The sequence below is a fragment of the Gymnoscopelus braueri genome, assembly GCF_963280865.1.
Source record: "Gymnoscopelus braueri genome assembly, chromosome: 13".
In the NCBI taxonomy this organism is placed as follows: Eukaryota; Metazoa; Chordata; class Actinopteri; order Myctophiformes; family Myctophidae; genus Gymnoscopelus; species Gymnoscopelus braueri.
The window spans coordinates 24,913,477-24,931,099 of record NC_137615.1 but is presented as its reverse complement, the minus strand read 5'-3'; the positions used below and the strand labels follow the sequence as shown (position 1 = coordinate 24,931,099).

General features: G+C 39.1%; 4 protein-coding genes across 5 annotated transcripts in view; 2 read left to right on the top strand and 2 right to left on the bottom strand.

Moving 5' to 3' along the window:
- Window positions 1–316: 316 nt before the first annotated feature.
- On the top strand, window positions 317–1,525 carry LOC308099101 (uncharacterized protein). Its single transcript, XM_080447694.1, has 2 exons — window positions 317–1,161; window positions 1,219–1,525. The coding sequence occupies exons 1-2, from the start codon at window positions 331–333 to the stop codon at window positions 1,324–1,326; spliced, it is 939 nt and encodes a 312-aa protein (XP_080303820.1). The 5' UTR covers window positions 317–330; the 3' UTR covers window positions 1,327–1,525.
- Window positions 1,526–3,413: 1,888 nt separating this feature from the next.
- Window positions 3,414–6,723, bottom strand: rpl27 (ribosomal protein L27). The gene is made up of 5 exons (XM_080447700.1): window positions 6,663–6,723; window positions 5,590–5,672; window positions 5,055–5,224; window positions 4,341–4,451; window positions 3,414–3,499 (listed from the first exon to the last, which is right to left on the bottom strand). The coding sequence occupies exons 2-5, from the start codon at window positions 5,668–5,670 to the stop codon at window positions 3,451–3,453; spliced, it is 411 nt and encodes a 136-aa protein (XP_080303826.1). The 5' UTR covers window positions 5,671–5,672; window positions 6,663–6,723; the 3' UTR covers window positions 3,414–3,450.
- A 2,658-nt stretch (window positions 6,724–9,381) lies between these two features.
- On the top strand, window positions 9,382–14,572 carry ifi35 (interferon-induced protein 35). The gene is made up of 10 exons (XM_080447691.1): window positions 9,382–9,414; window positions 9,675–9,718; window positions 10,908–10,985; window positions 11,179–11,337; window positions 11,711–11,827; window positions 12,289–12,436; window positions 12,814–12,923; window positions 13,056–13,239; window positions 13,694–13,803; window positions 14,128–14,572. Exons 2-10 carry the CDS (start codon window positions 9,701–9,703, stop codon window positions 14,323–14,325), a joined length of 1,122 nt encoding a protein of 373 aa, XP_080303817.1. The 5' UTR covers window positions 9,382–9,414; window positions 9,675–9,700; the 3' UTR covers window positions 14,326–14,572.
- Window positions 14,573–15,222: 650 nt separating this feature from the next.
- Window positions 15,223–17,623, bottom strand: part of LOC308099098 (branched-chain-amino-acid aminotransferase, cytosolic-like) — a 21,342-nt gene continuing 18,941 nt past the window's right edge. For both annotated transcript variants that reach the window (XM_080447690.1, XM_080447689.1), the window contains 2 exons: window positions 17,501–17,575; window positions 15,223–17,326 (listed from right to left, as the gene is read on the bottom strand). In XM_080447690.1, the coding sequence (XP_080303816.1) occupies window positions 17,285–17,326; window positions 17,501–17,575 (117 nt within the window). In that variant the 3' untranslated portion in view covers window positions 15,223–17,284. The remainder of the gene's footprint in view (window positions 17,327–17,500; window positions 17,576–17,623) is intronic.

Genomic DNA, 17,623 nt, shown 5'->3' with positions numbered 1-17,623 from the left:
TTCTTTTGTTACACAATTTTAACGAACCTACGGAGCGGAGAGATACACGTCCGCCTAGCTCGCCGCCATCTTGAAAGTCCTAAAGGCACTTTTTTAGCAGTGCCATGACATGACATTTTTAATAACATACAGCAGCAGAAGGAAACAAATGCATATCCTCTACGATTCTGAGAAATGTGAGTGTTCCTGGTTTTAGAATTTAGGACAGTCGCAAACGTCACAAACGTTCTACTTTCCCTTGATAGGCATCTCACCACACACAGGAAGTGGAGACTGCAGCCAACAAGAAGCAGAGAGTCTGTATCAAACTGCATTCAGTCACTTGTCAAGATGGCATTTGCACCAACCTGTATCATTTCATTGTTGTATTTCCTCATTTGCTGTGGACCTGCTCAAACAGATGTTGATCATCCAGTGAGGCTGGTCAACGGACCACACTCCTGTTCTGGCAGAGTAGAGATCTACAATGATGGCAGATGGGGGACAGTGTGTGATGATCTGTGGGATCTGCCTGATGCCCAGGTAGTGTGTAGACAGTTAGACTGTGGAAAGGCTCTGTCAGCAAAGGACAATGCATTCTTTGGACGGGGTGATGGAAACATCTGGTTGTATGATGTCAGATGTTCAGGCAGTGAATCAAGTCTCTCACAATGCAGCCATCCAGGGTTTGGAACCGACAAATGTGGTCACCGTGAAGATGCTGGTGTTGTTTGTGAAGTATCTGGATCTACTCAACCTTCAGTGTCTGGATCTACTCAACCACCAGTAACTGTACCTCAGGAACAACAGAGTTCTCCACATGTAGTGGGGTTGATTGTAGGACTTGTTGTTGTGATTCTACTGACCATCCTTCTGATCCTGCTGTGTCGATACAGAACATCTAAAGATCCATGTTGTGTCAGATCTGTCAGGACCCAGGGAACCAATCAGGACGCAGCAGCAGACCAGAGGACCAACCAGAGTGGACGTCCAGATGATGGCCACTCCCCACTTCAGCATGATGAGGCTGCAGCTGAGTCCAGTGATGTGACATATTCACAGATTGACCTAAAGGATATTGGCAAGAAAAGGAAGGAGACAACTGCTGATCCATCTGAGAGTTCTTTGTATTCTGATGTAAAGACTGGATCACACACAGAAGCAGATGTGACCTACGCCCAGGTTAACTACCAAAACAAAGACACGAATAAGAAAGAAGCAGATGTGACCTACGCCCAGGTTAACTACCAAAACAAAGACAAGAATAAGAAAGAATCAGCAGCTCCAGAACAAAGTGAAGATACAGTTTATTCTCAGGTCAAAGCAGGAACATCTCTTGGTTGGTAAATGAAGAGGTCAGGAAAACATGGTAAAGAGAAGACAACATGGAAGAAGTCACATGGATTCACACTTTAACAATGTGATTTATATCCACACATTGATGAGTCATTCAAATGTATTTCATTTAAGTCTCCACTGTGTTCTGTGATACCTACTGATAAACGTTTAAGTTTCTTTTTTTCTCTCTCTCTAAAAATGTTCAACTATAATTATATACCAAAATGATTGAAGGCCAACATCTGGGAGACTGTCTATTAGGAAAACGCACCATCAATTACTAACCATACTGAAGAGAGAAAGAAAAGCCTGGTGGCTAAAGAACCAAAGTGTTGCTTTCCTTGTGTTGCAAATGAAGAAAGATTCAAGTCTCTGTTGAAGGCATATTTTAATTGTGATTGGTAATGGTTCAGAGATCCAACCCTTATTTCTGTGCCAGGAAGTCTCCTGCATGTGTAATTGTGAGATGTGTTAGAAATGGTGATATTAGGTGATATAACGTTCCCCCCTTTCTGTATAATCCATTGAACTTGTAAATACAGCACAGAGCAGTAGGGCTGAACAACCAGTGTTGTTACGATTGTTTTAGTATAATTTGTGGAGTTAGGCTTACTGTTTTTTTTATGTCTTTCTTTATTTCTTTCTTTTTATAAAAAAAAACATAAAACATTTTCTCTTGTTTTAGACTCAGACCTCTAGATGAGGGCTTGACTACTGTTAAACTTTTTACAAAACATTGTAAATGTGAAATGAATCAATAGTGTACATCTGTAATGGCCACGACACATCAGAACTACAAACATTTTAGTCATACTGATCATTGATCATGACACCGGCTTTATTCAGCAAAGGACTGATTTGGAACAGAGATGTGTGCATCTTAGTACGGTTACAAAAAGGAATGGGCCACAAGACTCCAACCATTTTTCTAATTGGACTGAATGTAATTCAGTACCTGAGCAAAACCAGTGACAGCAGGATCACCTGTGATATTCAGTACTCTCCTTTAGGCAAAGAAATGCCCACTATCATTAATATACTGGGCATAACATGCCTTTTTTCCCTCCAAACACTGGATAAGTTTGCAAATGTTTATCAATCTCAGCTTAAAAAAACAGGAGGCAGAACCAGGGTGTAACAAGGCTGAAGGAGCCTGGTTGGTCGGTCAGGGACCATTCAGAAGGCTGAAAATGGGTCAATTAGGTGTACAGTAGCCTACACTGTTTCACTGTCTCTCACTTGTCTAGGTCTATGACCGTGACTTGGTGATTTGTGCATTTTTATACAGTACATGATTATTGACAGCTATCAGAACCTGTTGCATTTCATGTCAAATGTATTGGTAGTGATTTATTATCTTTAACTATTGGTAACATTTTGTATAATGTCACTAATGTCACTCCGGAACTCATTGGTTTCAATTAAAGTCAGGGATCCACACCATGACAAGCACTTGGAATTGTAGGCATTACATTTAGTTAGTTTCCATATTTGACAATTTGGTTCTAAAAGTCAATAAATTGACGTGCCGATACCCTGTATACACTTACACTGCATGTTCGTTTACCGTTGAGTGAGAAAACAATGTTGCATATCACGCTTATCATCTGGGGAGCCCCCAAATTAATTTGGGGACCCCAACCTTCAGTTTGAGAACCACTGCACTGTCAGTTTTTTATTAAACTAGAAAATATTGCTCCAGAAGTGTGGGTTGCCATGTTGATAGTGTTAAACAATGTCTGAAGATTCTTGCCCAATTTATGTTAACTCATGACACATTGTATGCCAATTTTTTGTAATCCATTATAAGATCCAATATTTGCAATCAATTATTCCCAGAATCATACACCAAGTAGTGGAGAAAAAAGGCCTGTGATACACTACTGTGATGGTTGCCAGTTCCGTTTTAGGAGCCACCAACCAGTAATACTTATCAGACAACAGTTTATCCGGGATACTAGGAGAACACAATTAACTCAAAAAACCAACAGTACCATAAGATGTCAATACAATTAACAGATTTTATTCAAACCACTTTTTCAAGCCACATCCAAAACATCACAAATATACAAGAAAAAAAGACAAAAGTCATGTGATCAATTTTTATACATTTATTTGGAGAACCAATGGAGCCTAGAATCTGAGCTTCTGGAAGAACCATTTGTTCTTGCCTGTCTTGTACCTGTGGAAAAAAACAAACAAACAAAACTTTAGAAAATACTATTTACATCAGAGCCAACACTGTACATTTTCACACCAACACAAGGTTGTTCAAGACATAACCCTTTGACAGAAGACAAAGTTAATCATAATTATCTCAATTGTTTGACATTGAAATTTTCAGCAGAAGCAGGTTTTCAAAATTTCAGATGGAGCAGTTATTCTGCCAAGATACTTTTCTGAACAGAAGAAAATTTAACACTTTTCTGTCATTTCAGAATTAAGCAGCAAGGCATTACTTGGTTTACAGGCAAATAAGACTTGCTGCCCAGAGTTAAATGCAGACTTGATGTCATGCTCAGTTGACTGGCTGTTGTAGGTGTTCATTTAAAAAAAATGAACTGTTACAATGACATGGCAGTATACCAAAACCATAAAAAAATGTAATAACGCAGCAGCATATAAGGATAATTCCTTTTAACAGGACGTTCATGAAAGTCCTTGCGGGCTTGTTTCCAATGAGGGCCTGTGAGCAATTAGGGGTTAAGAGTCTTGCTCAGGGACAAATTTCATTTCATCGACACATATGCTGGCGTGGCCTGGAATCGTACCTGGGGCAACCAGGGCCTCTGGCTCCCTAGGCGGGCTCACTAACCACTCAGCTATGGCCTCACACCACTTAACAATTTTGAGCATTAAGCAAAACAGATTCATTTTAACTTGTTAGAACTTACGTTGTGCAATCATGTGGACTTTTATGTAGACGGTACATTACAGGTGGATTTTATGTCCATGTGCATATACATTTCCACAAAGATCCCCAAAAAAATAAATTGCTCACAAAAAAAAACAAATAGTCTCACCTCTCCTCAAACTTGACCTTGGCTTCCCGCCTGGCTTTGCGTTTCAGGGCAGGGTCCCTGAAGACATCCTTGTTGACGACGGTTTTGTCCAGAGGAATGTCCACAGAGTATCTGAAAAATAATTAGCAGTAGTCCATTAGTCAAAAGCCCATAGATTTTTAAACACTTTTGTTCAATGCATTTCCTGATCATGCAAACTTGAACTAAACCCTGCTTTACATTTACTGTCAAATCTGAACACCATCTAGTCGAGTAGCAACAACATTGAGCATATAGCAACTGGGGGTTGTGAGCATTGTTCAAGGCAGCAGCGTCGTTGTTTACGCAGCCATCCTAGTTTATTAAGAGGTTGGCCTCTGTTGCGCTGAAATTTCTCTCAAACCAGAGTTTGCTGGTATGGGGCACACTAGATCGGTCACAATTATAACCAATTCCCTGATTGCAATTATTTGAATCGTTAGTCACGAGTTGTACTGCAATTAATGGTCAACAGAAATGTCAATCGTGACAACTACACACCAATGTGGCACACTCACACATGCAAAAGAACAGAAATGCCAACAGGATTTTAGGAGTGTTGGACGGTCTATGACCAGACTGTTAAACATCTAATTTCAACATAATCTGTTGCTTGTTCAATGTAAAACAATATATATAGTCTGAAAACATCTTATTAGATTGAACTATTATCCACATCCATCAGCTGGTACTGACCTGGTGGGCATAAGGTGATTGTAGTTGAACACCTTCACGAAGGCCTTGATCTTGGACCTCTTGGCAACCTTCTTCTTGCTCATGGATGCGGTCACCTTACGAGGGTAGCGGTCGATACCTGAGACCAGAGCGTGGCTGTAGGGTCGGTCAGACGTGCCATCATCAATGTTCTGCAAAGAGAAGCAAAACGTGTTGACATAGCGTGCTGTGTATAATTAAATTAAGTCATGTTTCAACTTTAATTCAATTCTGTCATTGACATTAAGCCATATTAAACAATGGTGAGTCAAATTGGGGGGGGTATCGACATGTACACAAGTAGGTGGATATATAACTTGAAACCCATGCAAATGTGACATGCTGTTACTGCTGTCTTGATGAATTGAATACACAGGTCCTCAATGGAAATAAGCCATGGCTTTTTTTTAGTTATCCTTTTGTATATATATATCTGTACCACTATGCCTTTTTAGCAAGTTGTTAATAAACAAACTAATTGTTAATCAATCTACATATTTATTAGTGTAGCCTTTACCTTCACGATGACTGCTTTACGCCCGGCGTAGCGTCCAGCGAGGACCATCACCACCTTCCCAGGTTTCATGAACTTGCCCATATCTGGAACAAACAAAACACAGTAAGCTCTCGCACACACACCACATGTTTATATAGACACCACTGGAGGCTTTGTATGCCGTCGTGTAAACTGCACAAGTAAACAATATATTATGTGGAATCGCATGAGTTATGGTTCAAAGCAGCCAGCTTGATTACCCAGCAGTGTTGCCAGATTCGGTGAGAGAAACTAGCAACCACTGACCAGGTCTGGAAAACGAGCACATAAGCAGCGACTATCGGGTCACGAGTGCTTAAATAAGTTAAATCATACATCGGATATTTGAAAATAGCCAATCTACAAGCTCACAACGCACATATAGGCTACAGGCTCACATCGCGAGCCTGTATACGGGGTCCCTGGCACATAATATTTTCAGATGGGGGCCGGGGAACAAATACATATTAATGTGGGGCCCTTCCCATTAAAATGTTTTAGAGCCACTGATTTATACATTAGGAAACGAGCCCATATAAGCAAATACACTTTAAAAAACAAGACAAAAAAAACCGCAGCCACCAATTTTACAAGCAACTTAACAGAAAAACAAGCCCGAAGTCACTTATAATCAACAGACATGGCAACACCGTTAGCCAACCGAGCTAACATTAGCCAGTGGCTGCGGAATGCCGGTTACAACCACAAAAGGTTATTATAAATATTTCGAGTGGCCAACAGCTCAATGTGAACAGATTACGCATTGAAAGCAGGTCGGTGTCCAGACACCTAAAGCCAAATAACAGCACGGTTCAGACTGTAATGAACAGAGAGAGCATCTACGTGCAGGAAGCTGCCATGTTGGAATGCTGGCTACAGAGACCAACTCTTACAACATAGTTAATTTTCCTCCACTGAAAAATCGAAATGAACGGAAATAACGGACATATCTGAGCTTTATGTATGTCCACTGCACATACGTTGTAGTTGAAACGATTAAAACGACTAGGTTTTAGAGGATGATTGAAGATTAATAAAAGGGGAAAATCACTCACTGGTGCTGTTCTATGGCCACCGCTATCAGGAAAGGAAGTTGGAAAGGTTTTTTTTAACCTTTCACACCAAATTGGTAGACGTCACTTCCTGCTGAACCTTCAGAAACAGCGTTGCCAGATTTTGTGAGATAAATAAGCAACGGCTATTTTCAACAACAAAAAAAGCTTATAGAAAATTTGGGAAATGTTGGAAAATGTGGAATATTTTTGAAACATTTTAACAACTCAAATCTTGTATGGGGGTCCCTGTCAAACATACTTTTCAGATGGGGGTCCGCAAACAAATACATATTAATTTGTATGTTCTTGACTTGAAATTGTTTGAGAACCACTGGTTTAAACAACATAGGAATCAAGCCCAAATAAGCAACTAACTTTAGAAACAAGCCCAAAAAACCGCAACCACCGATATTTACAACAAGCAACTAGAAAAACAAGCCCAAAGTTGCTTATAATAAGCCAACATGGCAACACTGAACACAGGTCTAGTCAGAAATGTGTTTATGATTGTGAATACATTGTCAATTAGAATTTACTTGTGAGCTAATTTATTATTTATTTGAAGGTAGAATTATTATTTAATCCCAAATTATATTTTTCTTTTTTTCTTTATGTTTAGTAAACAGACTATGATGATTGTGTTGAAATAACACAAATCAACAGGACTTCATAGAAAACGAAACAAAATAAGATAAAAGAGACAATACAAAATAAAATAAGACAACTTGGCTCACTGCATATTCATGCCTTATATTCAAGTATGACATTATGTCTGTGTTTCTGATCATGGGGCTTTATCCATCCAGTTCAAATAATATAATTTCTTGCACCTAAATGTACTTTTCAGTAAATGCGTAACTTTATACATGACTAAGTTTTATTGTCCTTAGCACAAAATTGATTAAAAGTAACACATCATAAAGGTGAATTTTGTGTGTGTGTGTGTGTGTGTGTGTGTGTGTGTGTGTGTGTGTGTGTGTGTGTGTGTGTGTGTGTGTGTGTGTGTGTGTGTGTGTCAGCTATAGCAACCCCTGATTTACCATAGCAACCATCAATTTCACCTTAGCAACGGCCAGGTTTACCGAAGCAACCACCGGTGTTACCCTAGCAACCGAATGTTAGACTCTAGCAACCAACTATTAAACCCTTGCAACAGCTAATGAGACTGTTACGTTCCACGTAGTTTTGGTTTTGTTGTTTGGGATTTATATGTATTCTTCCTCCCCCTGTCTCTCCTTCCCTCTATCGAGGTGGAAAAACTGGTGACCGAGGTTACCCTCTATCACTCTATGCAGGTCTGAAGTCACCAATCACCTCATATGCTGTCAATCAACTCATTACCTGACTCCACCTTCATCCATTCATAACCATCTGCTGGTTATAAAAAGCTGGGTCCCACCTTAGCTCATTATCTCTCATTCCTTTGACCTGTCAGCTTGTAGCCTTATGTTTGCAGCCTTGTGTCTTTGCCTTGTGTTTTGATTACCCAGAGCAACCTTTGTATATTTTCTCCTACTTAAGAAATTGTCTGTCTCTAGGCTCTGCCTAGAGACAGGAAAGACAGAGGCCTCTATACATAGGCACCACGTAGGCAGAACCCTTTGTTAAGCACACTTGGTAAGGGGTGGTTGCCACTGTATTTTTGAACATTGGTTCGGTTAGAGTTGTCTGTTAGGTAGGCAGGCTTTTTGTTTTCACTATCGATCCTAGTTAATTAATTAGTTAGTCTGTCTTTGTTTTCCCTAGCTGCTTATTTTGTTTTGGCAACATCTGTGTCCCTTTGTAGTGTCTTGTTTTTGTTTATGCCCTGTGCATATCGTGGTGTAAACAAGAAACTCACTAAAATGGCACCTTTTGCACTTTGAAACCTTGTGTGGTCTCCTTTATATTTGCACCTCATGCTCAACAGCCCGATAATTCCATCTTCAATATGTTTGTTACAAACTCATCCCTAGACCCAAAAGGGTTTTGTAACAGAGACCCTAGCAACCACCACATATTAGACCCTAGCAACCGCCTAATAGTCTATAGCAACCACCTGTTTTACCCTAGCAACCACCTGTTATACCCTAGCAACCACCTACAAGACCATAATAACTGCTTTTACCCTAGCAGCCACTTGTTTCACCCTAGCAACCACCTAGTAGACCCTACCAACCGCCTATAATATACACTAGCAACCATAAGACCATAGTAACTGCTGTTTTAACATAGAAACTGCCTGTTTTACCCTAGAAACCAACTCTTAACACTAACATGGCTTAAAACTTAACACTGTCAATAGGCTACTTAACACCATCAACACTCTTTACACTAACAATACTTAAGCCCAGTATGTGCACTTTGTAAATTTATAATTGGTTCTTTTGGCCCTCAAGTTGTTGCAAGGAACAGGGCGGGTTATTTCTAGCCTGGTAAACCCTCCCTCCGGAAATCTCATTTCCATTTGAGGTCCTGAAATCAAATGGAAATGAGATTTCCGGAGGGAGGTTTTACCAGGCCAGGTTATTTCACCAAGGACAAGGGTCGACTGGAACAACTTTATGACATTCCAGGCAATTGAGCACAGCTGTGTGTGTGTGTGTGTGTGTTGTTCCACCATGGTTCCGCCCTAGTTCCACGCTCAACCAGTGACGACTCAGAACGCCCTCCAGTGGAGAGACCTTTGTATTACATACAAGCCATCCTGTTGGTGACTAAAGAGAAATAGAAACCGAAACAGATCTAGATTTAGTACACATCGACACGACTGGTGAGTTGAGACCGTATACCTATACGTAGTTGTATTACCCCAGTCAAATACTTTTTGACAATTTGATCAAACTTGTTAAACCAATAATTGAACGTTCAAATGTTGAGGACTATTATAGATTGAGTTAAGTACGAGTCCTCCTACACAAGATGTAAAGGGGCATTTTGCTGTTTGTTATTCATTAGCTATCTGACCAATCTTGCCTGTAATTAGACCATTAGTAGTTATATTGATTCATAATCTATGTATACTTCTTCCAGATGGTGTCAAGTGTCAACACTGTACCATGTATTCAGATGACGAGGTGAGGTGAACCTGTGGACAAATCGTGTGTGTGTGCGTGTGTGTGTGTGTGTGTGTGCGTGTGTTTGCACGCGTGTGACAGATGTTTGATATCATTGATTTATATCGAACATAACACATTTCAACTAGAAGTGAGGTCAACCCTTTCATTACATTTGGGTGTTTATTGTGAAAGTGACTATGGTATATCCAGGACTAAAAGTATAATTTCAAATCAAACATGAGAACATGGATTTCCATGATATTCCATTTCATTGGTAAAATACTTGAAGGTTTGTATTTAGAACTGTGTGGGCTCAGCTGTAATGCAATGAGTTCAGAGTTCCTGGCCATTGTAGAGTCCAGGTAAGAGGTGAGAGTCACAACAGTCCTTCTGATAAACCTTTTGTTCCTTGGTTCAGAGGCATTGACACCCTCCGTCTTGTCTTGATCACTCAGAAGAAGGCTTTTGTATTCATTTAAACTAATCAGAGTAATCATTGTTCCTTCCTGGGCCGATCAGCTACAGACAGGAACTGTGTAGTGAATGGTTGGAAGTCAGGTCAAGATGACTGGGTAAACAGTTAAAATATATACACTTTGGTTATTCTTCTTTCTTAGGTCTTAAGTGTGTAGTTAAAATGATTAAAGTCTGGATAACTATGACTGTTGTTAACAAAGAGAAATGTAATTTAAGGAAAATATTCTGTCTTAAAGTAACTGTTGTCTTTGTTGACTCATTGTATTTCTAACTGCTGTTTGCAATTGTGAATGTATAATGTGTGTGGACTTAATTTGAAGCTAATAAGATGATTTCATAATATGAGCTTGTGTAAAAGTATAGATTTATAGATAAATCTAGGCGGATGCTAATTTCTTGTGCCGATTGAGAAGGCTGGCCCAAGAAGCCTTGTGTTTCTAAAAGCTTGTTTGTGAGTGGTCAAGAAAGAGGACTGGGAGGAGGTCCTAAGTCAAATGTCTGTCTGTATAAAGTGCAATGTTTTGGTGATTCAGGTACACTCTGTGGATTGGCAATGCAGGTGTCACGTCTGTGGAAATAAAAGCATTTATATGGACAAACCCTCTTTCAAACTGGATCCTTGTTCTTTTTGAATTCAGGGAATAGTTATGGAATAGTGTTTTTCTTGTCTGATCATGGACCAATATACGACATGACAAAAGTGTGAATACATTTTGTTTCCCCCCTCCAGGATTTTTCACTTGTGTTAGAAAACAAGCAGCCCATGGAGACCTTGGAGGGAATCAAAAAGGCAATCAGCAATTACAAGGTGGATTACAAAACATTACAAAAACAATTATTGCAAGAATTATGTTGTATGACTGCATTTGTATTGAGTCTCATTTTTGAAGATGCTAAATGGGACCACTCTCCCTCCCTATCAGTTCTTTACCCTGAGCTGTTGATTGGTTATGATCACTGCATCGAAAAATACAAGGATTCATTACATCCTCTGTCCACAGATGCAATATGAGCAACTCCTTCAGGAACAGAAGGAGCTCTCTGATTCCAGGCATGAACAAAAGGACATGGCAGAGAAGTTCAGGCAGCGCTCTCAAAAACTGATTAAGGGGTTGGAAGAAGACCAGCATGCCCATACCAAGGACATTGATGACCAGAAGGTAAGGCGAGGAGAAGTACATTGTTAAGAGATAGGTACACATTTACAGTGTCATTTAAAGGCATGCTAATCTCAGTGTGTCTTAGAAACAGGTTCTGGTTATTGTAGCATTAAAAATGTTATTTAACCACTTAAACCCCAACATCCATATTGTGGGGAGAGCTTTCGCAGAAAATAGTAGATCGACAAGCTCACAACGTGTCGCACTGCAACGTGTCGATCAGCTATTTTCAGCAAAAGCTTTCCCCACAATAACAGAAAACAGAAAATACACTAGTACAAAGCCCTGAGGGACTCCAGTCCACCATATAGGGTTTATGTTTAAAAACCATAGAGGTTACTAACTATTCTGACTGATGTTTTTCTCCCACTAGGAGAAGCTAAACAAACTACAGCGAGAGGAAAGCCAGCTAAGGAGTAAGCTCAAGGTGTCGGAGGCTGCCCTGAATGAGACGGAGGCAAATAATAGTAGTCTAAAACAACAGACTGATGTAAGACACTGGTTCTCAAACTTTCCATGTTAAGGACCCCAAAATGAATATGTGTTTGTGCCAGAGATCCCCATGAAAGATTTGTGTTGTTAAAATGTTTCCCTTTTTTAAGAAAGAAATTCAGGATGATTTAAAAATAGTTTTTTAAATCACCAATGCATATAGGGGTTAAAGTGTTTAAACTGATTTTGATGCTATATTGTCTAATCGTGTAGGGTCCCCCTGAAACCCCCTCAGGGGACCCCACTTTTAGAACCACTGATGACACACCTCAAATGCATGTACACACAGTAAACTCCTCAGTGTCATTTTAACTCTTGATTTACAAACGGGGAAAAAATGATTACACTAAGGATTTTCACTGTGTACGGATTCTATATCACCCCTTGCTTTACATTGTGACTTTATTTTTCGGGGTTCTTTTGTTGCTAATCCATTAACACAGTATATTCTCATCATAGTTGTCTACAGCTGATGTGCCTGAAAAGAAGGTTGTCTTCACTGGAGCGACTGGGGATGCAACCAGTACACAGACATTTGACATGAAGGCCCATATAGTCTATCCAATGGAGGGGGGGACTGCACTGATTACTTTTGAGGAGGAAATAGGTGAGGTTGTGACATGTTTTATTTGTTAACAAATAGCAGGGTTTTTTCTGGACTTATCGATGCAAAGGTAACATAAGCAGATGCCTAAATTGATACGTAACAGGCTACGGACTCCAGCAAAACAGTTAATCAGTAGTCATTTTCTGAAGAAAACACCACAGTCACTCAACTATTTGAAAACATGCTAAATGCTTTTACATTCTAGTTTAGATCAAAATCATCTACACATGGCTACAGTTTGAACACATACACTGTTGGCAGCCCAATAGTAATTCCTGTTGGAATCTATGAGTTCATGCACCTTTCCTAAGAGTGACTGTTATTTTTTTATATGTGGCTACTGTATGTGGACTGAATGACTCATGCTTTGTGATCAGTGGCCCAGAAAATCCTAGACACGAAGAATCACAAGGTCGACCTTGGTGACGAGTGTGCTATCACTTTGGAAGCAAAACCAATTCAGCTGATGATGCCCCACATTGTTGAGGTAATGGATTAGAAGGTGAAGGAATAGATTCAGCGAGAAATAAATCAGTGTTCTATCTTGAAGTCAACTTAGATTCCAGTGCATATTGACCTTGGTATTCTTATCATTTATGTATATGTCAATCTCTCTCAGATGGACACCCAGGTTTGTCCTCGGCGTATCCTGGTCTCCAATCTGCCTAAGACGGATAGCGATATTCTGCTGGACAAGCTGGAGATCTACTTTGCGAAGCGCAAAAACGGGGGAGCAGAGGTGGAGGACTGTGACATGCTGCATGACTCCGGCAATGTGGTCATCACTTTTGTTGAGAAGAATAGTGAGCCACTTATGATTCTCTTATACCTTTAGCATTACTTACTTTTTACCTGTGCAGTTGTTAAAGCAAATCGTATTTTCTCAATTTACTGTATGAAATGTGTCTTCTAACTAAAGTTTCATTTGATTTTGATTTGTTATAAGTTGAATTAAACTGAAGCTACATCATAATTCCCCCACAACCTTTCTAACCATTACCATAGGACTAGAGGCCATTTTAGACGATTGGATTGGAAATAACAGCAATATCCCCCCTTTATAAAATATTTTTATGCCTTTATTGTATAGTACAGTAGGTTGAGAGAGATGGGGAGTGACACGCAGCAAAGGCGATCGGGACTCGAACACGAGACGCGCTGTCACAATGAGCCTAGGTGCCCGGACGGCCAGCTATATCCCCCTTTTAAGGACAATTTATTTGTGTTAAATTGTGCCTGATCTTTCTTTACCAACAGTTGCCAAATATTTGGCTGATAAGCAGAACCATGAAGTGGCATTTGAGAAGGGGAAGAAGCACAGAGTGAAGGTGACTCCTTTCTTGAATGGAGAGATCACAAAGTTAAAGGTGAGCATAGTTTCTTTAAATTCTTTAAGTTATAGAGCAAAATAAAGAAGGGTTCAAAAGAGTTTGTACTAACTCATTTGTTTTGAGTTTGAACTAGAGAGGTTATATTTAATCTTTTTTTTTAATGTTTTTCTTTTTGTTTAGGCTCTATGCATTTATTAGTTATGTGTGTTTTGGCTTTGTTTCTGGAGGACTTTTCTGACTTGCTCTTGTAAAATGTGTCCTTGGGTTACTTAGATGTGCTTATAAATAAAGTTGAATATTTATTATTATTATTGTTAAAGTTCTTCTTTGATGTGTGATTCTGTGTCGATTCCCTACCAGAACGAGCAGGCAGTTTGTGCTCGTACTGTGCTGCTGACGGGCATCCCTGCCATCATGGAGCAGGATAACCTGCAAGACTTGCTTGAGATCCACTTCCAGAAGCCCAGTAATGGTGGAGGGGAGGTGGACGCTTTCCTCTACAATCCCCTGGGTCAGCACACCTTAGCCCTTTTCGATGAGGATTGCCTTAAGGTGTAGAGCAACAGCGATGATTCACTGTGGCATCACTTTATGATGTGTTGGATACATGCCTTAATTATTGTTTACTTCCAACAGTCACATTATCTGTTAAAGATGGATGGTTGCGTGAGTGATTTGGGCAAAGATGGTATTATTCTTTCATTTGGGTGAAAAGTTGTAATTGGTTATAGTTTGTTATGTAGCCAATGATGGGTTTCTGTACTTTTCCGGAAATTATATAAATAAAAGTTATTTAAAAATATCTTGAAATTGTATATATTTTTGAGTGGACATACTGTTGTTGTACACCTCTTTTAAAAAAACGATAATCCTACTGGAATTTCCCAACAGTGTTCTGTTATTGTGCCTTATATAAGCTCTAGGGAAAATTGGGCAGCTGGCCAATCATCGCAAGTTTATGAACCTTTTATCGCTCCCCTCAACCGAGGCAAATAAGGGCTGGGTGGGTATGTAGTAAAATATACCATGACATTGTCACTGCTCAGACGATCACAGAGCACCAGTATCAATATCTCACTCATGTATTATTGCTTTAATTACATACAACAGGGTTGTTGTCCATTTTATGTCTTTACATTTCAAACTTTCTTCCAGGCTTAAGGAGTAGTTCACCAAAAACAATTACTTATTTTCTATCAATTACACTCCCTATTGAGCCTTGAATTCATGGAGATGTTTTAGTTTTTGTCACATTCATTCATACTCCAATGTTTTGTAATTTTTGAATAAATATTTGAAGTTTTTCAGAAAACTTAGGTCAGGATTTAGAAGGCGTTTTTAGAATCGGCCTCGGGTCTAAATGGGTTAAGGAGATGTTTTCCCCAACAGCTCTAGATAAAAGTATATTCTCAAACTTACTACTGACCATTTAAAAAGAAAAGGACGCAGCAAACATTGTCCACAGATCTGGTTTATTGTAAAAACACAACCAAATAAAAGTAACATTTTTGCACATTAAAAGTAATAAAGTCCCACACATAAAACTAAACTCACATCACTAACAGAACAAAGAATCCAGCAATAGCCCCTAGTGCAGTCACTTAAAAACAAACCAACAAAGCAGGATAAAGATCAATGTAACACAGTAACAGAGATACGTAGGTTAGGCACTTTAGACAGAGGGGGAGACAGGTATATGGAGTGATAGGTATAACCTCCCATGACAACATAAAGGCAAATTTATACTTCGTTGCATTACCGTGTCGTATGCTACTGGCCATAGATACGACCATGTTGTGTAACAAAAACGACATACTTTCAACTGAAAAAAAAGTGTCGATTGTTGCTGAAAGTACGTTATTTTTGCTGTTCGACCCAGCTGATGAATTATAAATTAGCCTTAAGAATACATTCAAGGGCAAGAAAAGCAGCAAGAGAAGGACATAAAGCTGGATAATATACAGCAAACATTGGTTATACAGCAAAGCAAACACTTGGGAAGACTAGTTATAATTCCATACCCAAAAGGACAAACATAATTTAAAATCCCCCTAATTTGTCTTTTCTTTTTTTTAATAGAAAAAAATATTTTTTGTTACAATACAGTTTACATAACGATAACACGCAAACTAGTGCAGTGTTTGCCAGCAAATCTAAAATGGTCTCTTTCTCGTTGCTGAAGAGTAACTATATCTACAGCATCTAGGCCACAGCCTAATGTTACCCCGCTATTTGTGCATACTTACTGTAGGTTTACCTAGACCTCATCTTTAAAATCACGATCATTTGACAAAATTCTTTTTTGTCGGCAGTAACATCTTTACAGTCAAAATAGAAGGACATGTTCCTTTTAAAGTAAAACAAACGTATTCACATGACTGACTGACATCATCCAGGTCATAGTAAACCCAGTTCTACTGTACGACGCTGTTTTAAAAAGCACCTTTAGTGTCACACTGACATGGACCCATGACATCTAAAGCAATACTCTATACACTAACATCCCCTGTAGTTCGTTATATATATATATAGATATGACAGTATCAGTACTACATCCAAGGTTTAAATTCTAATTCTTTTTTTAAGGCCGTCTTTGCTATGAGATTATTTTCATATCATAGTAACATAAGAAAATAGAATACGATGTTAAAGTAAAATAAACATGTTAAAACCTTTAAATTATGAAGAACAGTACCTGTAGAATGCACTTCACTAACCAACAAAACAAACATGTAACTGCTTCTGTATTGCTAGTTCTTCAAGTCCTAGGATTGGATTATGTCATATTGTTTGCGAAGATGACCATATTTGCAAGCTTAATTTGTATATGTGCAATGAGCTACGAGGAACACTTAGTGTAGCTCAAAATGTGCAGAGATACGAATGCATACAATGATATGAGACAATATGAGACATTTAAAAATAATGCACTTTTGAATGGAGTGTAGACATTTTTCGGAGCAGCATAATTGAGCTGTTCAGCTATCTTTTTAGTTTTTTTAATATTACCCATTAGACTTGAATCAGTCAATTCAAAGTAGAAAGGACATGACTACCAGGCCAATCCATCAAATGTCATTAAACCTGTGCAGTATCCATACAGGATACATTTTATTTTGTTGATTAACTACTTTCTTCTTGATTGGTTAGTTGTTTTTGCTTGCTACTTATTATTTTGCTTTTCTATACACAGCCGGCTAACACTGGTATTCCTGCCTTGTGGCCTACCCCTTGGGGTTAGGGTCAATGCAAAGACAGTCGACATTGCATATCATTGTTAATATTGCTTTCAAATGCAAGTTGTCACATTCAAAAGATGAACCTTATTCCTTGGAGATTCTGTATAGAAACTGTGATTAAAATATTGTGCCTGAGAAGCATAACAGGGGAGTCTTCTCTGGCCAGCCAATCAGTAGGAGTGCATTAGTGGGTTGAGGGAGGGGGCAGGGACTGCTGGTGTTCCAAGCTGGAATTATGGGACTTTTCTTGATACAAATGGCATGTGCAAGTGGCCAATTTAAACCACCAATGGAGCCCAGTCACTCTCTTTGCGTCCATACTGGGTAAAGCAAGGGAGCAAGTGCAAAGAAAGGACAGGAAAGGAAAGGAAATTAAAACTTGTTGAATGCTTGATTTGTTGTTTTGTAACAACAAATTTTAAGTACAGTATGATTCGTGGTGAGTGTAAAAGTATGAAGGCGAGCATTGGCGCAATTAAGGCTTTTAGGCTTACCTGAATATCAGTAAGTTCTTTATGGAATCTCTTGGCCAAGTCTGGACCATTCTGCATAGTGGGAATCTGGTATGTCTGAGAGAAAGAGACAGGTTGAGAGTTTAAAGATGGAGAGAATAGAAT

Excerpts from the sequence above, each read along its gene's own strand:
- LOC308099101 (XM_080447694.1), top strand. The coding sequence starts at position 331 with ATGGCATTTGCACCAACCTGTATCATTTCATTGTTGTATTTCCTCATT. Across the intron at positions 1,162-1,218 it reads CAGATGTGACCTACGCCCAG|GTTAACTACCAAAACAAAGA; the intron begins GTTAACTACCAA and ends ACCTACGCCCAG.
- rpl27 (XM_080447700.1), bottom strand. The coding sequence starts at position 5,670 with ATGGGCAAGTTCATGAAACCTGGGAAGGTGGTGATGGTCCTCGCTGGA. Across the intron at positions 4,452-5,054 it reads AATCACCTTATGCCCACCAG|ATACTCTGTGGACATTCCTC; the intron begins GTCAGTACCAGC and ends ATTATTTTTCAG. Across the intron at positions 3,500-4,340 it reads AAGGTCAAGTTTGAGGAGAG|GTACAAGACAGGCAAGAACA; the intron begins GTGAGACTATTT and ends TTTTTTCCACAG.
- ifi35 (XM_080447691.1), top strand. Across the intron at positions 12,437-12,813 it reads TACTTTTGAGGAGGAAATAG|TGGCCCAGAAAATCCTAGAC; the intron begins GTGAGGTTGTGA and ends CTTTGTGATCAG. Across the intron at positions 13,240-13,693 it reads CACTTTTGTTGAGAAGAATA|TTGCCAAATATTTGGCTGAT; the intron begins GTGAGCCACTTA and ends CTTTACCAACAG.